Source organism: Biomphalaria glabrata, chromosome 3 (genome assembly GCF_947242115.1).
Source record: "Biomphalaria glabrata chromosome 3, xgBioGlab47.1, whole genome shotgun sequence".
NCBI lineage: Eukaryota > Metazoa > Mollusca > Gastropoda > Planorbidae > Biomphalaria > Biomphalaria glabrata.
The window spans coordinates 53,177,963-53,204,446 of NC_074713.1; the positions used below are offsets into that span (position 1 = coordinate 53,177,963).

Sequence of the window (26,484 nt, forward strand, 5' to 3'; positions counted from 1 at the left end):
AAATGGTGTCAATATATTAATATATATTACATACTCAATATAATCATAGTTTATTTACAAAAGTATTTCATTTCAATGTCATTCTAGACAATAGATCAGCTACAATATTCACAGATCCACTAATAGCTTTCACTTCAAATTTATATTCCTGTAGTGCTAAGAACCATCTATAAACACGACTGTTTTTCATGCTCTTTTGCTGTATATATTGAATAGGTTTATGATCAGTTAATAATATGAATTTCCTTCCTATTAAATAGCTCTCTAGCTTAGTAATTACCCATATTACAGCTAAGGCTTCTCTTTCAATGACACTATATTTTTTCTCTGCCTCTGATAATTTTCTGCTTACATATAATATAGGATGTAAGTTATCATAGTTCTGCATTAAACAACCACCAATAGCATTACCAGATGCATCAGTTGTGACATAAAATATTTTGTCTTTATCAGGTAGTCTTAATATTAGTTCATGACTAAAAACATCTTTAATTCTGTCAATAGCTTTCACACATTCCTCATTACAAACTACTTTTTGAGGTTTTCCTTTTTTAAGTAAGTCATTTAGTGGATTCACTATTTCTGCTAAGTTTTTTATAAACTTTCTGTAATAATTTACTATTCCCAATATACTTTTAATTTGTCTTTTTGTTGTAGGTATTTCAATATTAAGTACTTTCTTTATGTTATCTTCAATAGGGCTAATCATGTTGTTATTTACTTTATGTCCTAAGAAAATTATTTCCTCCAATCCTATTTCTACTTTTTCTGCTTGAATTGTAAGTCCACTTTCTTTTATTATTTTGAATACTTCTTTTACATCTACCAAATGTTCCTCCCAACTATTATTAAAAATACATATGTCATCTAAATAGCAAATAACATTTTCTTTGTTTCCAATTATCATGTTCATCATTCTATTAAATGTGGCAGGTGCATTTACTAATCCAAAACTCATATAATTCCATTGAAAAATACCATATGGTGTTACAAATGCTGTGTAAGGTTTTGCATTTTCTGTTAAAGGTATTTGCCAATAACCTTTAGTTAAATCTAATTTAGTAAAAAATTTTGCTCCATTTAATTTATGTAAAATATCCTCTATATTTGGCATTGGATATAGGTCAAATTCTGTGATGTTGTTAAGTTTCCTATAATCAATACATAACCTTATATCTCCATTCTTCTTTTTAGCTATCACAATTGGTGAAGCATAAGGAGATGTTGATGGCTCAATTATACCTGATTCTAGTAAATTGTCTATTTCTTTCTTTACTTTGTCTTGTAAATGTAGCGGTATTCTATATGGCTTAAGCTTGATAGGTTTTGGGTCTGTTACTTTAATGTCATGTTTAATAATATTTGTTTTTCCTGGTATACTGGAAAAAATTTCTTTGTATTCCTGTATTATTTTGGTTATATCTTTTGACTTTTCCTTAGTTAAATTATTAAGATTAATCTTTTGCCAAGTTTGATTCTCTTTTGTTTCTATTACAGGTATTTCCTTAATATCATTTTCATTGTGATTTTCATTTGTTATTATCATCAAGCATTCTTCTCTTTCTGAAAATGTATTTTCTATTTCCTCCTGAATGTTTTGTATTAACTCATCTTCTCTATCATGATACAGTTTCAAATTATTTATGTGATATGTTTTAATTTTCCCATTTATTTCAATTTGATAATTCACATCACTAATTTGTTTTATCACCTTAAATGGACCTTTCCATTGTTTACCAATTTTATTTTTCAGGTCATTTATTAATATTAATACATTGTTTCCTACTTCTAGTGTTTTCAATTGTCTTTTCTTATTTAAATTCTCATGAGCACTTTGTTTGTACTTCTTATTGTTGTTATATGCTTGAGTCCATATTTCTTTCAATTCTGTTGTGATTGTTGTTTCACTGTCATTATTTAATTTATTCTCATTGTCTATTAGATTTTCTTTAAAAACATCTAATTCATCTCTGGGTTTTCTTCCATGTATTATTTCATATGGTGAAAATTGTGTTGCTTCATGGATGTTGTTTCTATGAGCAAATAGTACATAGTTAATGTAATGATCCCACTTGTTCTGATTATTCTGAATTATCTTTGTTAGTGATCTTTTTAATGAACCACCATATCGTTCACATAAACCGTTACTCTCCGGGTGGTAAACCGAAGAGTATATGTGTTGTATATTGTATTGTTTAGTCCATTTCTTAAATTGTTCTGACTTAAACTGAGATCCCTGATCACTCAATATAATTTTAGGTATACCATGTCTTGTAATTACTTTTTGAGTTATGGCATTAATGATATTCTCTGCACTTGTATTTGATAATGGGATTGCCTCTGGATATCTACTGAACATGTCTATTACTGTTAGAATGTATTTGTTATTATTTTCAGTTTGAATTAAAGGACCTATTAAATCAATAGATACTTTCTGAAATGGTGCTGTAGGTTCATCCATTTCTTGAATAGGTGCTTTATTCACTAGGCTTTTGTTAGATCTCTTTTGACATATGTCACATGAGTTTATGTATTTGTTGATTGTTGCTTTCATTTTGGGCCAAAATACTTGTTTTGACAAATTCTTATAACATTTCTTTACTCCCCTATGTGCTGCTAAATTATTATCATGTGTCATGATTAAAACATCTTTCCAATATTTCTGTGGTAAGACAAGTTGTTTTATTTTCTTGTTATCATTACTTGTTTGTCTAAACAATATTTTATTCTCTATACAAAATTTCTCCATTGGATTATTATTGTTTTTATCTGCTATTCTTGAATAAATTTTCCCAATAATATTGTCATTCATTTGTTCTAATGCAAATGTGGGTGTTGTTTCTTTTTCACTTTGAGATATTTGTGTTTCCAGACTATTTTGTGTTTCATTTTCTATCTCTCTTTCCTTAACATCTGTATTTTCTATTTGTATTACATTATTGGTTTCTTTTTCTTTATCATTACTTATTACATTTATTGTATTTTCCTGTTTCTTACTTTGTTTATCCATTGATCTTGTTATTATCATACTTGTTATATTTTGTGTTTCTATGTTTTCATGATTTTGTCTTATGTTTTTGTATTTGTTTTGCCAGTCTTCTAATTCTTTTCTTGAACATTCTTTAACTCCTTTTATGTTTCCTACTAACATATCATATCTCATTTCTGGTATTGCAATGCCATCACAATAACCAGTGAAAAATGGGGTTTCAATGTATACCCTTATAGCTTTAAATTCCCTTACGGTGCCATCTGCTAATTCTACTTTCCTAGTAAACCCTTTATACCAATGAGGTTTGACAAATTTAGTTTTTACTGCCAAGGTGTTACAACCTGAATCCCTGATTAATTCCACCGGAATTCTATCTACAAACCCTGGGTACACTGCAAAATTGTTCCTATTTCCTTCCATGAAATATATCCTATCTGTACCTTTATTTTTGTATTCCCTACTGTAACTCCTATTTCTATAATTTCCCCTGTCATTCCTATCTCTACTCCTATATCTACTGTTATTTTGTTCATTGTATCTATTTCTACTTCCAGACCTACTATTCCCTCTTCTACAGTTAGCTGCTATATGACCTTTTCCTTGACATTTAAAACAGGTTATTTCACTATATTTTCTATTTCCACTATTTGATCTGTTTCTATTTTTACTTCTATCAACATTTTCTTTAGTGTATCCTATTACATCTACTTTGCTCTTATCCCTATCAGAAAATGGTTTATTTGGATATGCATTTTTGTATACTCTCATTATCTCTGTTATTTCATCTATAGTTTTTGGGTTTCTTTCTCTAATAAAAGATTGTAACTGAGGATCACATTTATTTACAAAGTTGTCCACTAGAATAAAATTTTTTAATCCTTCATAAGAGTTATTCACTTTTTCTAATTTTACCCACTTATTGAAGAAATCCTTTTCCATATTAATAGTAGTTTGGGGTTCTATTCCTAATGATGGTATATTGTCAAAATATTTCTTTCTAAAAGTTGTAGCATTATGACCATAGGCATTCAATAATTCTCTTTTTAAAACCTGATAGCTATCATCAATATGATGGTCATGATTTTGACATATTGTTAGAGCTTGACCATGAACAAAGTCTATCAGTATTTCAGACCATTCCTCTTCAGGCATATTAAATGTAGACATTTTTGCCTCATATCTTTTCAAAAAATCACCAATGTCATCCTTCTGTTCATCAAAACTTTGTATCTTTCTCTTTAGCCATGTTTGTGAATTAGGGTTGTCTCTTTGAGTGGTATAATTATTTGAATTATTTGTGTTATTTCCTTGTTCAGTTTGGGCTCTGGCTTGTGCTGCATCCAATCTCATCTTCTCCATTTTAGCTTCATGTTCTCGGTCCTCTTTTTGCTTCTCATATTCTTCCTTTCTGATCCTATCTTGTCTCTCTATCTCTTGTCTTTGACGTTCCGTTTCTTCCTTCACAACTTGCTGTACATAAGCTGCTAAGTCCTTTCCTTTTAACTCCATGGCCTTTCCATCCTGCATAGCTGTTTCCTTAACCTCCTTAAGGTCCACATATGATGATGTAGCCATTGTATTTTATATTTTATATATATTTTTACTTAGCCTATATTGGTTATGGCTATACTTTAAAAGTTTTTACACACTTTTATACCAGTTTTAAGTGTTATGTCTCTATCTATAGATTTAGTAAATGTGTAAATCTAGTCTGAGTTATTATGGTTATATTCAAATCTGTATATTAGGTCCAGTATTACACACAAATTTAAATCTAGTATATTATAGTATGTATAATAATACTATTTAGATCTATAGTTATCAAGAGCACTATGACTTTTAGATCTAGTATGAATAACTATGATCAATTTTAAAATCTGGTATGACTGAAGTCACAGTGAAGTGTTTAGAGTAAATTCAAAGACTGTCTAGAGTCTAGATCTAGAGTAGATTATGGTTCTATTTCACCATACGAAACAAATATGTGTATACAGTGTCAAATATATCTTCAACAAGATATATATATCTAGAATGTACTACCTTCATTCATCTTCAACTTAATAATATTTAAGTAGAGTCTAGATAATTAAATTGTACCAAAGAGATGTACAACAATTTGCAGATCTAAATTTAGCCAGACGATAGTGTTTGACTACATAGCCAGTTTCGGCATTATTCTCATGGCAAAATCATATTTGATTTTAACCGCTCAAACTAAAAATTATTTTAGTCTGATTCACAATGAAAGAATCCTACCCGCACTTTCTATCATTAAGTGAAAAAAAAATACAGATCTAATTAAATTAATAAAAATAAATAATTTAAAATAATATAAACAAATGAAATAATTAAAATGAGACTATCGCTATGGGTTGGGATATGACAATATGGCACACAATGATGACGTCACGAAGTAACCAGGCAACAACGGATATGACGTTTACACAAACAAAACAAATTACAACTCTAAACGTATAATATAGCTTTTCATCTAAATTACGTCTTCTACCCCGACGGGTTTTAAGGCGCACCACCTGATTTTACTCAGGCTAACGTACCAAATTTAGACAAAATCTATTTCTAAGGGCAATCTAAACATACACTAATAAGAAAAATGGCACTTAGCTTTTGATAAGAAAGATCCCTTTGTTCGGACTCCCGAATATGCTAGATCACAACAAATTCCACTGCCTCTCTTCCAGTTCTGACTCTGTTCTCCGGTGCTACTAGTATCCCACGTAATGCCACAGATGTCCTGATATGCCACAGTAAAATGTTTCGGTTCCTTCGGTGACTGTTGATGACCGTATGTGTAGTTCCGACGACTTTGTGTACACAGTTACTGACGAATAGGTTAACGGTTCTTCTGGCGATGACTTGACTTGTGTAGACGACTACTGACAAATAACAGTCTCTTGACGGCAACTTGATCTGGACGACTGACGAATAACGAATTTCTTGACGATGACTTGATCTGGGCTGACGAATAACGACTTTCTTGACGATGACTTGATCTGGGCTGACGAATAACGGCTTTCTAAAATAGTTCACTGCTTCTGCTGCTACTCTGGTAGTACGACGAAGTTTGCTGTTGTACTCTGCTTCATTAGACCAAACTGTCCAATGTAGACTAGGTGAAACCAAGGTCACCTCCGACGACGTTCCGTTAGACGATTAACGGTTTTCAACGAAATTAAGTGGATGTAGCTGTTTCCACAACTTCACTGCTAACAAGTCTAGGTATGGTCTAGACCGACGAATACTAGATATATCAATGTTCAGTACTGATAAAGATTACTTTACTAACCTTCCAAAGGTTAAACACAGTGACCGTTATAAACGTGGCAAGCAACCGGTTCAATGAGCAAACTGCTCCACAAGAATCTCTCCAAGGGTAAGACGACAGAGCGATTTCGATTTAGTTAGCTACCAAACTTGTAGTACTCACAATACTTCTGACAGCGGGCAAACTGTCCTTCTCGAAACTGACGAGGTAAAACTTGATACTCGACGTGGCTCCTATGACGAAGAAAAAAATATGTCCAACAGGTTCACTAACGATCTCTCACCCGTTATGAATGAACGGTTTCTCTGGTTGTAGGTCGATTCAGCATATGAAGATCAGGCTTTGATACTATACTGGTTAAGTAGACCAGACGTTGCGATGATTACGGTCCTGACGAAGGTCACCCTGAGTTAACGGCTCGTTGAACGTGCGATCAAACAGGCGACGACTGTATGTAGATCTAGAACAAAGTCACTCTGCGATACTGCTGTGTTCAGCCGTACTCCGATGAAATCTTATATCTTCGAGTGCACGACCCTCACCTGAGTAAACGTTCTGCTTCGAGGTCCGGTTCGATGTTCGGCTTCAACAGGGGTCCGGCTTCGAGGTTCGGGGTCGAGGTTCGGCTTCGAGGTTCGGGGTCGCCACTGTGATGTTGCTAGTTCAGGCTGTCTTGAAGTCAACCAATTACTCTGCAATCGTTTGGGTGTAATTGTTCGGGTGTATTACGTGCAGTTGACCAACAACACAAACAAGAACTGGCACATCGATTGTAACAGGTGAAGAGATGTAGTCAACGATGATGAACAAGTTAATATATATTTATTTTGATAAAAGGCCACAGTAGAAGTCTCTGTCACTACACACGTCGTTACCCTGGAATGTTCTAACGCTAACTGATTTTCCGGTCTCTAACCCAACATATCCCAAACGTCACTAGTCCCGTTCAATATGCGTCTACTATGGTGCGTCGCTAAATAACTAAAATAACTAACCTATATAAATAAGGTGTCTAACAGTTCCTAACTACCTGACCTACAAATTTTAGCCTTAGCGACTGTATTTTTGTTTAAACATCCTCTTTGTTTTGAATGAGTTTTTAAATATAAAGCTTCTAATCATGCATTTCAATATCTGTGTCATTAATAGAAAGGCAATTACACTGTTTTTATATATTATTAATTCGTGCATCTTAACGAGTCAACAGATACCGCAATATTTAAAAGAAAATAATTATCTAAAATCAAGGATAATTGTATCCAGTAGATTACATCTAATCAGTTTATTAATTTATTTTTGTTGAATATAAATATAGGCCTCCTTTTCTTTTAATTTAACACATTGTCAGTAATTGAAACTCTGCAATTAATATTTTTGAGCTATCTTCCATTAATGGGCTTAATACTAACACAATACTATTGTAATAAGGTGTACATCCTTAATTGATTTCGATCTTAAGTGTTTCATTATTCAGTATTTATACTAGAAATTTATGAGAGATAAATAGACCTACCGTGTAAGAAGTTGTACCATTGAAACTCTTACAGTCAACATAAGTCACGTGGGCGGCGCTTTGGTCGAGGGCACGGGCTAAATAATAATAATAATAATAATAATCTTTATTGTGCGTATGGAAATTTTGTCTTACAATTTGTGCATTACACCAAACAAAAAACATTATAACTATAAGAAACCAAAGTGTACATTCACACCAGACTCACTCATAATTAACATGTGACAAAGTTTATATCAGATTGTTCTTATTTAATGATTTAATTGCCAGGGGAACAAAAGAGTGTTTGTGTCTGTTTGTCTTTGCTATCGGTGTCTTATATCTCTTTTGTGATGGTAAAATCACAAAATCCTGACACAAATGGTGATTCTTTATTTCGAGGATCTTGTTAGCTTTTTTTTTATAGATGTTTGTCTCAAACAACTGCCCAAATGGGGTTTGTTTTTTTGCCAATGATTTAACCAGCAGCATTTAGGATTCTATAAAGTTTATTTGTATTTTTAATGCTCAGATTGCCATAACCAGGCAGTGATATTGAAACTTAGAATATTGCAGATGTGAGCGTGATAAAACATAGCCAAGGCCTTTTCGCTAACATTAAACGAGGACAGTTTTCTTAGTAATCGTAATCTTTGCTGCCCTTTTTTTGCTGATATAATGAACCCCTTCGAGCCATGGTTGCAAAGCCAAGGACCACGCCCACAGTACAGTACATCGCCCTAATGCAGCGGTTCTCAACCTCTTTATCTCCTCAGCCACCTAATACGATTTTCCACTAATCGGCGACTCCCAACCAAATTTTTTTTTCATTGGCTTATGTAAATGTGATTTAGCTAGTGTTAAATTCTCTTCACGAGGTGATTAGATCTTCTCCCTAGAAATGTTTCATCCCCGCAATGGTGTTAGACGCAATTGATGGACAGTAATTTCAGTTGTTGAAAAAGTATTCTGCAACAATGAAGATGTGGTCCACAACAAATATTTTCGAATAAAAATTATATTAAAAAAAAGAAAAAGTAACTAACTACCAATAAAAAATCACGTATCCGTTCAATGATGGGACATTCACTTAAAGTGTCATTCGTATCCCCTGTCTATAGGTCTGTTTCCTTAGATCTATCTTTGTTATTCCCACTTTTTAATTTAATTGATACTTGACGATCGTTTCATAATCTGTTTACTAATAATGTAATCTTGAATAATTTTCTAATCCCACGGCATATGGAATATAAATGTAAATCGACTATAGTATAAACAGGCTGGTTGCAATACGTTAGAGACACACAAAAATATATGTGAAAAAAAAAAAATCAATTTCCCGATGGTCTTAGGCGACCCCTCGCAAATCGTCATTCGATCCCCAAAGGGGTCACGATCCACAGGTTGAGAACCCCTGCCATAATGTATGCTACTACGCCCCACTATACTGACCAAGGCCTACTTTTGTTATAAACTACAGACGTTCATTCCAAAGATAATATAAATTACGTCCAATGTCACCGCATGTGTATATATTAGTTAATCTAGTCATATAAATTGTAGACATTCCTTCAAATATACCACGCCCAATTATAAAGCTTCCACGCCCACTTGCAGCTATAACGCCCCAGTTTTGAGCTTCACGCCCACTGTACCTAGCCCGACTATTGAGCTACCACGCCCATAGTGCAGCTACAGCGTCCCAATACTGAGCTACCACGCCCACTGTACAGCTACAACGCCCCAATACTGAGCTACCACGCCCACTGTACAGCTACAACGCCCCAATACTGAGCTACCACGCCCACTGTACAGCTACAACGCCCCAATACTGAGCTACCACGCCCATAGTGCAGCTACAACGTCCCAATACTGAGCTACCACGCCCACTGTACAGCTACAACGCCCCACTATAGGGCTACCACGCCCACTGTACAGCTACAACGCCCCACTATAGGGCTACCACGCCCGCTGTACAGCTACTACGCCTCACTATTGAGGGACCACGCCCACTGCACAGCTACCACGCCCCACTATTAAGCGACCACGCCCACTTACAGTTACCACGCCCCACTAAACTGGAAGACACAGTTTAGCCATCAGATCTGCGAGACCTATTCTTCTCTGTGGAGATTAGTATCTAGGTCGAGGAGCTATAAATAAAAATAAATTTAAATATCCAGCCATTTATAATATTATTTATATACAGATATGTCGGAGAGGTAGGCCTATAAATCTGTGTATATCTGTGAATCAGAGCGAGAAAGGATTTTTGTTGTATTTTAATAGAAACATATATTTTTTTAACATTCATTTCAGATGAAGCAAGGCCAGAGTCCTCGATACTACAAATAAAAACAGTTAACTCTCAACTCTCTAAGTCTCAAATAATTCAGAGAGAAAAAAGATCGCGCTGTGATGTTCACATACAGCTTGTGGGAGTCAAAGAGTTAACAAAACATGCTTCAGTGACTGTGAACTAAAAGACCAGATTAGCGTCACCACTTTGCTGTATTTGTCTTAGCTGACGTGTTGGGAATTAACCCTTACAGACACGTTAAGAGATATAGATGCTTTCGATCATGGATTTCAATACTTATTCTATACGAAAATGCTCAAGGGGTTAAACTGGATATCTTTTAGCAGAAGATTATCAAGCACAAAAGAGAGACGTCATGTAACTAAATAAGCAACTATTACCCAAGCCGCTAATCTTATTTCTAGGACCAGCGTCTGTACGCCCATTACAAATGTCTGTTTCTTTAAAATAACAGACAAACAAAAAAAAGCAAGACTAAGATTGTCTTCGTTGACACAGTGATGTTGTTCTTCGGTGACATCTAATTGAAGGGATCGCGTCGTCCTATCACGTGACAACCTGCCCACGTCTGCTGGTATAAACTTTACGACATCTCATAATTACAGGTGTTTGTTTTTTTCCCGCCTAGATGTCCTTGATTATACTATTCGTCCTTCTTGTCACTGGTGATTTTAAGTCGTAAAATTAAAGCTGTCGTCTGCTTATCTCCCAGAGGTGCCATGCATTTTCTGACAGTTTATTAAGACTGGTGAACTGGATACTTCGATTTCGTATCTGATTTGTGAACAAAGTATTGGATTGGATCTAGTGTTTTTTTTTCTATCAATAATTATCTAGAAGTTTAAAGAAAAATAGGAACAACAAGTTCATTCAATAAACAACTTGCCCAATTTTACAATTTTTAGTGTGACCTACTTAATCGTGTGGCGTTTGACCCATGACCTAGTTAATCGTTTGGTATTTGACCACTGACCTAGTAAATCGCGCCTCCTTTGGCACATGACCTAGTTAAAACGAGTGGCATTAGATCCATTGGCCTAGCAAGCCGCCCGTCCTTTGACACATGACCTAGTTTAATCGAGTCGACTTTGACCCTTGACCTGGATAATCGTGCGGCATTTGACCCATGACCTAGTTTCTCGTGCGGCTGTTGACCTCTCTTATAGTGACCATGGGTCTAAGCTGTTCCAGAGAGATTACGGACAGGTTAGGGCTGACTGAGAAAATGAAGGATCAGAACACAAGGATGGTGTACCTGTGCAACCAGGAGGGCGAGGAGATGTCCTCTGGAGCCATGCGAGGCGTGCCGGAAGTCAAGCCGGTGCTGACCGCTGAGACAAGAGAAATCATCTTGGCCTCATGGGAGATTATCAAGAAAGACATCGAGCGAGTTGGAGTTGTCATGTTTATGGGGTATGTACTTATGTTTATAAATTGTCATGTTTATAATCGGCCTTGTTTATAAGTTGTATAGAGATGTTAGTACATATGCCATGTTTATCCATTGTTAGGCATATGCCACCTATATGTTGTCATGCGTATACATGTCTAAGTTTCATAGATTGTCATGTTTATAAACCGTCATGTTTATACGTACGCATGCTTGTAAATTGTCATATTTTTAAATTGTCATATTTATAAATGGGAATATTTTTGGGTGAGGTCTGTCTGTCTGTCCGTCCGTCCGTCCCGTTTAGATCTCGTAAACTAGAAAAGATATTGAAAATCCGACATCATATTTTAGACCTTTCGTAGTTCTGATGCAACGGCTACTTTTTTTTCTGTTCTGAAAGCGAAAAATTTAATTTTTATGATCAACTATTCAAGCAGATTTTCATAAAAATACACCATTCTTACAACTATTCACTATTAAATAGTAACAAACACAGGAGGCTATTTACTAAGGGAGTTGGCTATTTAACATATTTGTAACACATTTATGCAAACGGTTTTACATTTTTTTGTCCAAAAAAAATATTCTTCATTACATTTGTATTGCTAAGTTGAATAAGTTCTTTCATACTAACTACATACATTTAAAAAAAAAAATTAAATATATGCAAGTTTGAAAAATATCCCTTTTTTTTTTAATTTAAATATGAGCACAAAAAAAGTATGGTTGGGGGTCGCTGCCTAGTTGGAAATTATATTATGGGGTCGCGGAACAAAAAAGGTTGAGAACCGCTGATTTAGATAATCCTTATGTTACATCAGTTAGGCCGTGACCTCCGTATGTCGAAGGCGCCGGTTAGGCCAGGTTCACATCTAACTTCCCCTTCACGTTCACCTATCCTTTGGTCTGATGGACCGTTGGGGCACGACACAAGATCTTTGAACCTTCTTTCTCCATTCTTCTCTGTCATTTGCCTTTAATAGAATTTCATTCTGATATTCTTTCTGAAAATATTGAAACCTGCCTATTTACCCGCCTGGGTGGACCACTTCTGAGTCTGTGTTTCCTCACAAACTGTCTTTGTAACCTTTTTATGTTTATAATTTGGGCTGTTTATACGGTGTTATGTTTATTAACTTGGCATTTTTATAAAGTGTCATGTTAATAAATTGACATATTTATACAAATTGACTTGTTTATAGATGACTATGTATATAAACAAATGGTCTATTAGAAAAATAGTAACCAGCCAGGTAAGTTATATTTTTCTACGTGTAAATGCCTTTTAATTCTCTAATTCTATTGGCTATCATTGGTAAAAGTGTTTGATTGGTAATTGATTGGTGATTGGTAGCAATTATACATAAAACACTGAACCATAATCTTCAAATACAAAAACAAAATTTAATAAAATACTCAGAAAGACACAAAGATAAAGGCACATTCCTCGTCCCATATGCTAGGACAAATTTGTACAAATGCTCCTTCTTCCCTAGTGCTATTAGAGCATGGAATGGGTTGCCTGAACTAGCCAGGAATACAGGTAAACTTTGTTTAGGTCATTGGTTAACATGCATGACGCGTAGGACGTAATCATCTTATTTTTTGAAGTACCGTCTGTGTCATATAAGATAAGATAAGATTTACTGTTCAACCATGCAACACAACAATAAGTCCCCCCCCCCGCTTTTACTAGTGTTAACTTGGCAATTTTGTATCGATGACATCACATCCGGGTTACTATGGTAATTACAAGCCGTGACATTTGTTGATTTAGGAAAGCATTTTTTATTCGTGTCGCAGATAAATCCGTGCAAGTTCCTCGTTGATATCATAAAAGAGAGGGGTTTAGCTCGATTTCCATTGTCGTCTGGACTATCAGATGACCTGCCATGGGCGGAGTAGCAAGGAGGGAGTAGGGCATTACTTTGTTTTAGTTTTTAACAAATAAGGGCATAACACTCTAAACAGATTTAGGTAAAGAAAAAAAAAAGCGAATCCTTTAAATAAATGCTAAACAATGATACTGCATCGATACAGCAGGGCCGGTCTTTGGCTTAGGCGAAATAGGCAGCGGCATAGGGCCTCCGATTGATGGGGGCCTCGCACAGGACTCAAAACAATCTTTTTAGAGAAGAAATAGCGAGACTTGTGCCCCTAGGTTTTAAATGAATTGCGTAATTTTATTTTTTTCGCTGTTTATTTTTTTAATTTTTCTATTTCATTTGGGGGACACCAAATTCAATTCATCTAGGGCTTCCAATCATCTAAGGCCGGACCTGCCTAGGGCCTCCTTATTCGCTTCGCTTAGGGCCTCCAATTACCTAAGGCCGGCCCTGCTAAGAGTTTTCAAGATGAGAAAGAATAATCGAATGCTATGCAGCGGTACAGTGTGGTTTGGATTGAGAACAAATAATGATTCGTTTCCGAGGTCTAACATTTCGAGTGGATGAAGCGCCTCTTTCACGAGAGCATGTCATTGTCTACGGTGATAAGAGCTGGAAAGAACTGAAAATAGAAATTAATGATTCATCGACATTTGTGTTAGAAGCAAAGTGTCGATGTGGATTGGTTCGGTATTGGCGTGGTGCTGCTTAGGTGTGGTACGGCTTTAAATGATGCTTTGGTGTGGTACTGTTCTGGTACTGCTCTGGTGTGGTACTGCTCTGGTGTGGTACTGCTCTGGTGTGGTACTGCTCTGGTGTGGTACTGCTCTGGTGTGGTACTGCTCAGGTGTGGTACTGCTCAGGTGTGGTACTGCTCTGGTGTGGTACTGCTCTGGTATGGTACTGCTCTGGTGTGGTACTGCTCAGGTGTGGTACTGCTCTGGTGTGGTACTGCTCTGGTTCTGCTCTGGTGTGGTACTGCTCTGGTGTGGTACTGCTCTGGTGTGGTACTGCTCTGGTGTGGTACTGCTATGGTGTGGTACTGCTCTGGTGTGGTACTGCTCTGGTTCTGCTTTGATGCGGTACTCTTCTGGTACTGCTCTGGCGTGGTCATACTCTGGTGTGGTCATTTTCTGGCACGGTACTGCTCCAATGTGATATTGCTATGATGTGGTGCTTCTCTGAAGTGGTGCCGCTTCGATGTTATACTGCTATGGTACATCTCTGGTGTGATACTGTTCTATCGTGGTACTTTACTGGTATCGCTTGGTATGGTATTAAGGCATGAGCTCTGTCCAAGGTCATATGTAGGTGTGGTTTGGTACTTCTCTGGTGTGGAACTGTTATTGTGTGGTACGTACTGCTCTGATGTGATACTGCTGCGGTACTTCTCAGATGTGGTACTCCTCTTGCGTGGTACTTTTCTGGTTCTGCAATTGTATGTTTTTAAGGCATGACCTCTGTCCAAGCTCATTTGTAAGTGTGGTTTGGTACTGCTCTGGTGTGGTACTTCTCTGTTGTGGTACTGCTGTGGTACTTCTCTGACGTGTTACTGCTCTGGTGTGGTACTTTTCTGGTACTGCTCGTTTATGTTATTAAGGCATGACCTCTGTCCAAGATTATTAGTAAGTTAAAAGAGTTAAATATAAATGTATAACCCCCCTGTTGAAGCATTTTTTCTTACTGGTTTTTCAGACTGCTGGAGGACCCCGATGTTAAAGGAACCTTTATGGATTTCCGAGACAAGACGGCCGAAGAACTCAGGGCCAGCACTGCGCTAAGGTCTCACGTGCTGAGGGTGATGGGGGCGGTGGAAAAAGTGGTGGCCAGAATGGACTCCGAGGACAAAGTGGTCACCTTGCTACACGACCTTGGCCAGAGACACGTGGTGTACAACGCAAGGCCCGAGTTCTTGGACGTAAGTATACGCACTAGTGGTGGCCATCAATTATGTCTCACTGTAATACAGATGTTGACTGCTTCCACTAAAGGGGTGAATCAACCCTGACTGACAGACTGACAGACTGACTGCCTGTCTGACTGGCTGACTGAATAGAAGGATTTAGGTACGACATCTACATTCATGTGCACGTAGCCACCGTTTTATTAATTAAGCGTAGCGTGGGGTAAGTGGTTCGAATCCCGATGTACATTAGGTTCGACGAGATTTGACTAGAGCTGAGATGTTTTTGCTGATACCCCACTTAATCTTTCTCTCAATCTTCCTTTTTCTCAATCTTTCATTTTCTCAATCTTTCTTTTTTTTTCAATCTTTCTTTTTCTCAATCTTTCTTTTTCTCAATCTTTCTGTCTATCAATCTTTCTTTTTCTCAATCTTTCTTTTTCTCAATCTTTCTTTTTCTCAATCTTTCTATTTCTCAATCTTTCTTTTTCTCAATCTTTCTTTTCCTCAATCTTTCTTTCTCTCAATCTTTCTTTTTTCTCAATCTTTCTTTTTCTCAATCTTTCTGTCTATCAAGCTTCCTTTTTCTCAATCTTTCTGTCTATCAAGCTTCCTTTTTCTCAATATTTCTTTTTCTCAATCTTTCTTTTCCTCAATATTTCCGTGTCTCAATCTTTCTGTCTCTCAAATTTTCTTTCTTTTTCTCACTCTTTCTTTCTCTCAATCTTTCTTTTTCTCAATCTTTCTTTCTCTCAATCTTTCTTTTTTCAATATTTCTGTGTCTCAATCTTTCTTTTTTTCAATCTTTCTGTGTCTCAATCTTTCTTTTTTTCAACCTTTCCTTTTCAATCTTGTTTTTTTCAATATTTCTTTCTCTCAATCTTTCCTTTTTTTCAATCTTTCTGTGTCTCAATCTTTTTTTCAATCTTTCTGTGTCTCAATCTTTCTTTCTCTCAATCTTTCTTTCTCTCAATTTTTTTTCCTCAATCTTTCTTTCTCTCAATCTTTTTTTCTCTCAATCTTTCTTTTTCTCAATCTTTCTGTCTCTCAATCTTTCTTTTTCTCAATCTTTCTGTGTCTCAATCTTTCTGTGTCTCAATATTTCTTTCTCTCAATCTTTCTTTCTCTCAATCTTTCTTTTCCTCAATCTTTCTTTCTCTCAATCTTTCTTTTTTCAATCTTTCTTTCTCTCAATCTTTTAGTCTCTAAATCTTTCTTTTTCTCAATCTTTCTTTTTTTCAATCTTTCTGTGTCTCAATCTTTCTTTTTCTCAATCTTTCTTTTTCTCAATCTTTCTTTTTCTCAATCTTTCTTTTTCTCAATCTTTCTTTTTTTTCAATATTTCTGTGTCTCAATCTTTCTTTTTCTCAATCTTTCTTTTTCACAATCTTTCTTTTCCTCAATCTTTCTTTCTCTCAATCTTTCTTTTTTTCTCAATCTTTCTTTTTCTCAATCTTTCTGTCTATCAAGCTTCCTTTTTCTCAATCTTTCTGTCTATCAAGCTTCCTTTTTCTCAATATTTCTTTTTCTCAATCTTTCTTTTCCTCAATATTTCCGTGTCTCAATCTTTCTGTCTCTCAAATTTTCTTTCTTTTTCTCACTCTTTCTTTCTCTCAATCTTTCTTTTTCTCAATCTTTCTTTCTCTCAATCTTTCTTTTTTCAATATTTCTGTGTCTCAATCTTTCTTTTTTTCAATCTTTCTGTGTCTCAATCTTTCTTTTTTTCAACCTTTCCTTTTCAATCTTGTTTTTTTCAATATTTCTTTCTCTCAATCTTTCCTTTTTTTCAATCTTTCTGTGTCTCAATCTTTTTTTCAATCTTTCTGTGTCTCAATCTTTCTTTCTCTCAATCTTTCTTTCTCTCAATTTTTTTCCTCAATCTTTCTTTCTCTCAATCTTTTTTTCTCTCAATCTTTCTTTTTCTCAATCTTTCTGTCTCTCAATCTTTCTTTTTCTCAATCTTTCTGTGTCTCAATCTTTCTGTGTCTCAATATTTCTTTCTCTCAATCTTTCTTTCTCTCAATCTTTCTTTTCCTCAATCTTTCTTTCTCTCAATCTTTCTTTTTCAATCTTTCTTTCTCTCAATCTTTTAGTCTCTAAATCTTTCTTTTTCTCAATCTTTCTTTTTTTCAATCTTTCTGTGTCTCAATCTTTCTTTTTCTCAATCTTTCTTTTTCTCAATCTTTCTTTTTCTCAATCTTTCTTTTTCTCAATCTTTCTTTTTTTTCAATCTTTCTGTGTCTCAATCTTTCTTTTTCTCAATCTTTCTTTTTCACAATCTTTCTTTTCCTCAATCTTTCTTTCTCTCAATCTTTCTTTTTTGCTCAATCTTTCTTTTTCTCAATCTTTCTGTCTATCAAGCTTCCTTTTTCTCAATCTTTCTGTCTATCAAGCTTCCTTTTTCTCAATATTTCTTTTTCTCAATCTTTCTTTTCCTCAATATTTCCGTGTCTCAATCTTTCTGTCTCTCAAATTTTCTTTCTTTTTCTCACTCTTTCTTTCTCTCAATCTTTCTTTTTCTCAATCTTTCTTTCTCTCAATCTTTCTTTTTTCAATCTTTCTGTGTCTCAATCTTTCTTTTTTTCAATCTTTCTGTGTCTCAATCTTTCTTTTTTTCAACTTTTTTTTTCAATCTTGTTTTTTTCAATATTTCTTTCTCTCAATCTTTCCTTTTTTTCAATCTTTCTGTGTCTCAATCTTTTTTCAATCTTTCTGTGTCTCAATCTTTCTCTGTCTCAATCTTTCTTTCTCTCAATCTTTCTCTCACAATCTTTCTTTCTCACAATCTTTCTTTCTCTCAATCTTTCTTTTTCTCAATCTTTCTTTCTCTCATTTTTTCTCTGTCTCAATCTTTCTGTGTCTCAATCTTTCTTTTTCTCAATCTTTCTTTTTCTCAATCTTTCTTTTTTTCAATCTTTCTGTGTCTCAATCTTTCTTTTTCTTAATCTTTCTGTGTCTCAATCTTTCTTTTTCTCAATCTTTCTTTTTCTCAATCTTTCTTTTTCTCAATCTTTCTCTGTCTCAATCTTTCTTTCTCTCAATATTTCTTTCTCTCAATCTTTCTTTCTCTAAATCTTTCTTTTTCTCAATCTTTCTGTGTCTCAATCTTTCTTTTTCTCAATCTTTCTTTTTCTTAATCTTTCTTTTTTTCAATCTTTCTGTGTCTTATTCTTTCTTTCTCTCAATCTCTTACTTCCAATTTAAACTTCGTCTCTTCACTATGCGTTCACTTCTATTTATAACTTCTTCTCTGCCATGGCCTTACCCATGATTACATCAGAATCTGTTCAGCCAATCCAAACCCGCCACAAACACTCCACTACACCTACCCCTCACATCTGACATTTTAACAATCTGGGAGATCAAGCGAGAAAAGTCATAAAGTCTGCTACCACAAATAAAACAATTACAACCCTGTGTACTTTTATACATCATTGATCGCGACAATGGGGAAAGACATAAACCAACAAAAAAAAAAAACCCAACAACAACACAGTCACAACACACCATGCACTCTAAAACTTGAAAAATGGACAATGCGAATCAATGAAAGAAAGCAAAGAGAGACCAAAAGTACATGTCAATGTTGACTCACGATTCTTTAACAGACAGAGAGAACCGTGTCAAGACATGGATGGTAGCGTTCGCTGATGGTCCGGTTCCAGTTTTATCAAATTCTACCGAACGCTGTTGAGGAAGCTTCTGTAAGTGTGTATTAGGGCCTACTGAACAAAAAAAATAGGGTAGGGTATAGTAAGGACTAAGGATGGAGATTTAGTGGTTCAGGATTTTAGTGGGGTCAAGGTTGTAATTGTATCGAGGTTATAATGTATGTTGCAAAGTCATAATGTTTGTGCATGAACATATGGTATGAATATGTATGTTTTAATGTATGATGAATATGAGTATACGTGAGTGCTAAATCATTGGTGTATATTTGAATTGCGTAACAGAGATGCACCCCTTAAGCGCTATAAAGACAACACATTTTGCCCTCATTGGCATAGCGAAGGTAATTGGCAGGAGATAGACTTTGACAAAAGTCGCGCGACACACATTTGTTACCCCCCCCCCCCCCCCCAATAAAAGCCCTCGTTGAAAACATGCTCAGAAGACTAAAACTTAAATAGACCCCCCAGCAGACAACGGCTTTTGCCAGCATCAGAAGTGGAAAAATAGGCAGGTCGCCACTGGGTCTGTATAGTCACGTGAAACACTGATCTTCGGAATCGAAGACATTGCCATTCTTTTGAGTTGTCTCCCTTTAGTTGTAAAAAAGACATAAGCTCATCTCGTCTCGACTACACGAAGGCCTGTGTTATGGCTACGGTTGGAACGCTGTCGACCACACGGCAGTCCCCCCCCCCGGGCCATACATCTGTTTTTTTTTAAAGAAGGACATAATTTGGGGTCAGAAACTTCATAATGTCTGCCAGACGAGAGGTTCTCAAACTTTTCCAGTTCGGAGACCCCTATACAAGCCAAACGATGTTAGCGGACCCCCTTACACAGCCTGAATTGTCTGCCCCAAATCGTGTATTTGTAAAGCCGTAGATTTAATCAAACACTCCGCCACCGTGTTTTCTTTTCACTCCGCCATATTATATGGAGCATTAAGATTTATTTGTTCTGAATACACTGCGCCATTGCTAATAATTTATTGACGATTTTAGTATACCTTCTTTTTGCATTATAAAAAAAAATCTACGGGCTCGTCCTTTAGTTCATTATGATTTATTACAAAACGACGCTTCAGTTATGGAGGTTTCAAACTTTCGTTGGATAACACATTGAAACATATGACACATTGTGGCTGTTTCCTTTGTACGGTAGAGATCTATAATCTAAAGGTTAGATGGGCGTGCGAACAACAATTTGACACGAATTACCCAGCACCATTGTTATTATAATATTATGCACCATTGTATAACCTAAAATTAATCATAAAATGTGTACGTTTAATACTCAGACTGATGTCAGTGTGTCGCGGAGGTGTATAGTCGAAAGTTGGAAACTTTAAAACGAAGCATGGACTTTTTTTTCTTTGAATGGCGTGACACAGCAGAGCAATTCAAAGATCGAAGTTGATTGGTTTGTAAAATAAGTTAAATTGATATTCATGGGCTAAATATTCATATTCATGCGCAAAATAAAGTCACAGGTCTGATATTCATCATTGTTGATTTTGTGTACAATTTTCATCTCTCTGTGGACCCTACGGTCGTCCACAACGGTCTGCGCACCAAAGTTTGAGAACCACTGTGCTAGACTAAGCAATATTAAAAGATGCTTCATGGTCACGGGGGGGGGGGCAGTGGGTGAATGGTTAGGCGCTTGGCTTCCAAACCTGGAGTCCTGTGTTCAAATCTTGACGAAGACTGGGATTTTGAATTTCGGGTTTCATCTCCTAAGTCTTTCCAATGTTCGGCAGCCAGGAATTGGATTTAAGTGTTTTCTTTCTCCTTGGTATAAACGTATCTACGTACACGTGTATGTCGTCTGCTCCCAACTGGGAAGCGTGAACTTGAACTTGAACTTGGCTTGGCTACCCAGAAGGAGGCTCGAGGTTCGACAACCGACTCGGGCAGAGTTGTGTTTACTGAGCGCCTAAAGGCAGCACGGAAAACCAACTCCTAGATACCCCCCCCCTCCCCACCACTGGTCCACAAAAGAGATCGGACCAAAAGCGCTCTGAGCATGAAAGTAGCGCTATATAAAAGCTATAATAATATAATAAGAATAACTGCCTCGCCATTTAATTAGCCCATGTCCCCCCACACCCGCAGCTCAACTCCTTAGCTTCAACCAATCAAATTAAACATCAATCAGGGAAGATGCACTCGGAGAATAGGGTCAGATGGGAATCACGAACGCTTCTGGCGAGGTCACAACAAAAGGGAGATTATGCTTTTTTAACAATAAACAAACCTACATCATAGGAGAATAAAAGCGGACACAAGACGACTGCACTGCATCGTGTAGTGTCACGAGAATAACAATGGCTGTGTATCAATGTAGGTCTTTTATTGAATTACCTTATTAGCTTCATGATTGTCAGCCAAGAAAACACTAATAAAAATTATATTAAAAAATCTTTAAAAACAGCGACTACTTTCAGCGAAATTGCATCAATTATTTTGGATCAATCATGTAATTCATTTTTAATAGCTCTAGACGAGTGGTTCCCAAACTTTGTCTGGTAGACTCCTTGACATGTTTTCCAGTTTTCGGTACACATCCTGCTTAGCTAATTATACATTTTTCATATAATCATCAATTTCAAATATGTATTTAAAAAAAAAAAGATTTTTAAAACGTGTAACTTAATTAAGGAATAATTAAATTTAAAATGAAGCTAAATAAAGTGTAATATTTTGTTACATAAATTACCAAACAAAAAAACATCTATCTATCTATCTATCTATCTATCTATCTATCTATCTATCTATACCAACCTACCTACCTATCTATCTATCTATCTATCTGCCTATCTATCTATCTATCTATCTATCTATCTATCTATCTATCTATCTATCTATCTATACCAACCTATCTATCTATCTATCTATCTATCTATCTATCTATCTATCTATCTATCTATCTATCTATACCAACCTATCTATCTATCTATCTATCTATCTATCTATCTATCTATCTATACCAACCTATCTATCTATCTATCTATCTATCTATCTATCTATCTATCTATCTATCTATCTATCTATCTATCTTATCTATCTATCTATCTATCTATCTATCTATCTATCTATCTATCTATCTATCTATCTATCTATCTATCGAATATCATTTATTTAAAAACGACTATCTCAATGTACACAATATCTCAACTTGAATGAGCACTTCGATGTCTTAAAGATTCATGAAGAAAGTTATTGATTCTAAGAAACATATTTCACAAGTCTAAGAGTCCATGGACTGATCTTTTCAATAAGCTTGTCTGTCATGTTCATGTCACGTGATCGCTGGGGATGCATTTCAGAAGAGCAGACAGTCCAGGTGATTACACCCTAGCCTCAAACAAAGATTTGAACTTAACTCTCCCAGGCGGAAGACAATCACAAGATCAAGGGTGCTGCGCCTCGTGAGTGAGAGGGATAGATATAATTTATTATTTAGCGAAAGAGAGGGAGAGAGAGAAAGCAAGAATGATAGATAGATAGATAGATAGATAGATAGATAGATAGATAGATAGAGCGAGAGAGATAGTGAGAGAAAGCAAGAATGATAGGCCTATAGATAGATAGATAGATAGATAGATAGATAGATAGATAGATAGATAGATAGATAGATAGATAGATAGATAGAGCGAGAGAGATAGTGAGAGAAAGCAAGAATGATAGGCCTATAGATAGATAGATAGATAGATAGATAGATAGATAGATAGATAAATAGATAGATAGATAGATAGATAGATAGATAGATAGATAGATAGATAGATAGAGCGAGAGAGATAGTGAGAGAAAGAAAGAAAGAGGTAGTGAGAGAGAAAGAGAAAAGGAAAGAGTTAGAGAGACAGAGATAGTGAGAGACACAAATACTGAGAGAGAGAGAGACAGAAAAAGATAGCGAGAAAGAGAGCTCGTGATAAAGTGACAGAGACCGTAAGAGAGAGAGAGAGAGAGAAAGAGAGAGCGAGACTGTTTTTCAACATTTGAGATTTTCTATAATCATTTTTAAAGATATTATTTTTTTAATCAGAGACTTTTATAAAATGTAGGCAAATTCAAATCCTTTTTTTTTCTCTCTTTTTACCAGACAGACAGACAGACAGACAGAGTGAGTTGGTATTAGCTTTTTTTTCTTCAAAAACACACAAAAAAGGGGTGTGTGTAAAATTGGGGTAAATATGAGCGGTGGGTTGTGCCAATTATTAGTACCGCCCAGTTGGACTAAAGAGCGTCCAACGTCTCTAATCTTTTTCTGAATTTTTACAAAGCTCACACTCTGTCTGTCTGTCTTTCTGTCTGGTAAAAAGTTTGCTCACGTTATTTCTCCCAAACCAAATCTCGGATAAAGCTGAAATCTTGCGCAATTATTTCTTTTACCTGACAACACAAAAATCAATTTAAAAAATTAACCAATTAGTTAATTAAGTATTGGTAATTAATCATGTTGGTATCTTGAACAAGGGAAAGAAATTTTACTTGACAGATGTGGTGGTATAAGTTGAATTAGTCCACTTGAAGACCATGGTATCACCTACAAAAACAGCATCACAAATGATGTTCCCCTGGTTGAATTCCATTAATGAATTGTTTTTTTTTTTAAAGGGCGTCTGAAGGTGTATTAATGCGAACCGGCCTCTCGAAATTTCGGCTCAGAATGCAAGTTGTAGCTGCAGAGGTTCGATTCCAAATAACCTGTGGCTGCCTGATTGTGTAATATGAATGACTAGATGCATGACGCGAAGGACGTAATCATCTTCTTTTTTGAAGTTACGTCTGTATTACATAAGATAAGACAAGATATGCGCAATGGTGTCATGGTGTGTGTGTACGTGTTTTTCCAAGGTGAATATGAAGAAAGGGAGTATTTATTGTTAGTTGTATAGTATTACAGGGAGCATCAATTTAATGTTAGTCTTTAGAATGATGCAAGATAAGCGACGATGTCATAAGCTGTGTTGAGTGAACCAGACGACTCCAGAATGCCAGAGCGTAAAGACGTGTATTTTATTGTGAGTTAGATTTGTTTAAATATCAGTTTATTTTAGTTCAAGTTACATTTGTCTATACTATAAAAAAAAGTAAAGTAAAGTTCCCCTTTCAGACCTTGTGGGCAGATGATGTAAAGGTCATCTGTTTCTGTGGCCTACGGTTAACGAGGGTGTCATGTGGCCAACCGCCTATACTTTTCCCCAACTAATGTCAGGTACCCATTAGAGCTGGGTGGACTCAGAGGCGCCCGAAGATACCGAAATTAAAAATCCCAGACTTCACCAGGATTCGAACCCCGGTCCCCGGTTCGGAAGCCAATTGCTTTACCGCTCAGCCACCGCGCCTCCCAATGCTATAATAACAGTTATATTTAGTTTGGTTCACAAGAAGAGTCAATTCAAGTTATTTCAAGCTTCATTTGTTTTAAATGTAATACGCCTACGGTGGTTTAGTTGTCTACCCGCAATTTAGTGCTACAAGTCAAAGACCGTCAATCGAACTGTCGTTTGATGGTATCGATGGTTTCAGGTGTGAACCCTGCCCGCCGCCATCCCCCGTCGTCCTGCGGATGTAACTATCTTCAAACTGAAGGAAGATCCAAAATAACGAAAAGCATTTTTCAAGCCGGACTTTGGTGGTGACGTGTTCACTGGCACTCGTGTGTGAAATGAATAGAGGTCCCCTACGCCGACAAAGTTTGAGAACCACTGACTAATGTGTAGGCTAGAGATAACTTGCTGAGATTTGCTTTGTAGCACGCGCTGTTCCAAACCAAAACGCCCCCTTCCCCGGCTTTTGTTTTCCCACAAAAGGATCACGTCTGCTAAAAATGCAGGTGACATTTGTTCAAAGTAATCTTAGCAAATACTTGGCAGGCAATCTTCTCTCTTTGACATTAGAAGGTTTGGAGTTTAATTGTCAAATCAATGGATCATTTGATGGTAGTCTACTCCTCTATCTCCACTTCGATACCCTCTCTCCTTGTCCTCATCCCTCCCTCCTCAATCCCTCCCCTCCCTCTCTGAGTCCTTGGAGTTGACCTTTTAGTTTTTTCTTGTCTTCCTGCAAATGTAATGGCTGATCTTTATTTCCGGTCTAATTGTGCCACGTGGTACGCACGCAACTTCCGGCTTGGCGTGGGACGTGAAGGCCACGGAAGGTCGTCACAGTTGAATGGATATCAGACTCATCAAGTGAAGGGGAAAAAAAACAAACAAACTCATATCAATTCCTATCAGCACCGCTTTAAAAGGCTAGATCTAGATATTAGACCAGTGTTTCTCAGCCAGGGGTCGCCTAAGACAATCGAAAATATGGATTGTTATTGTCTACTCTTCTATTGCTGTATGTGTGTGTTGGTAAGGGGGGGGTCGCGGCAGAGTGGGGGATTGTAGAAAGGGGTCACCAGGCATAAAAGGTTGAGAACCGCTGTATTAGTCGAAATCCAATAGAAAAAAGTATCAGTGTGTCAGCTCGCACGTTCATTTTCGCGTGATACGATTGAAACCGCTTTCAAGATCAATAGCTTTCCCCCCCCCCCCCTGTTAAATGTAGTCATTTTAACAATAGTATAGTATAATTTAGATAGGCATCAAGTTCTTGTACAAACTTTCTCTTTTCTGGGAGAGGTTGGCGTTCCGATAATAGCCGAAATAAATAGAGAGAAACCAGATGTGTTTACTACATATTTTAAAAAACTTTTATTATCTGGACCATGGTTATTGTCGTGATATGAATTTTTGCTTTAGCTATGTCACTGTACCATATAAGTGTACGTACGTAAATTAATATAAGCAAATATTCCTAAAATTATTTTGGTGATTTGTTTTATGCATAATCTAAAAGCCAAAAAAATGTTGTTTTTTTTTAAATATGCGAAAACAAAATATTTTATAAAAAGGTTTTGAGTCATATACGTTAATCTAATTAGAACACTTATGGATGCAGCCTTCGTCAAATGTGACAGATTACAAAAGCGCGGGAAAACGGACATTCTAGTCACACCGTCTGTAAATAAACTAATTCAACTCAAGTTGCTCACCATCTGGTGCACAATGGGCGCGATTGGTTGTAGCCGCTCGGACATTGGACCAGCACTTCTTCCGATTTCCGGACTCCTTCCGGTGCAAAAGTAAACATTTTGGATTAGTTCCATTTCCCGCCCTGACGGTTTCTTCGTTATCGCTGAGATTTTTTTTTTCCTTTCCCCCCCCCCCCCCCTGTTTGAAATAGGAGCATGCGCAGTGGATTATATTTCCATCTCGCGAGCCCAGATCAGCTTCAGTATCAATGTCGTCATATGCTTGGATGATCGTTTGATTTGGCCACTGAGATGAACTCCGATTGGTAGCAAGACTGGAAGAGCTAATCCGCCCGTAGAACCTTGGCGATTTGGGCACTAGATCTACTCATTGGCCTTCTTCAGTCGTGAAACGACCATGGTTCATCTCGAACACTTTTTCATATGGCTATTTTGGAGAGACACTCCCGTCCACCTATATTGCAGGTCAAGGTGGTTCTCGCTTTGGTGGTAG

The 26,484-nt window shown here is 36.4% G+C and overlaps 1 protein-coding gene across 2 annotated transcripts in view; it reads left to right on the forward strand.

The window, feature by feature from the left end:
• LOC106064099 (neuroglobin-like) overlaps nucleotides 1–26,484 on the forward strand; it is a 72,908-nt gene that overhangs the window by 40,852 nt on the left and 5,572 nt on the right. For both annotated transcript variants that reach the window (XM_056022665.1, XM_056022666.1), the window contains exons 2-3: nucleotides 10,090–11,503; nucleotides 15,065–15,287. In XM_056022665.1, the coding sequence (XP_055878640.1) occupies nucleotides 11,262–11,503; nucleotides 15,065–15,287 (465 nt within the window). In that variant the 5' untranslated portion in view covers nucleotides 10,090–11,261. The remainder of the gene's footprint in view (nucleotides 1–10,089; nucleotides 11,504–15,064; nucleotides 15,288–26,484) is intronic.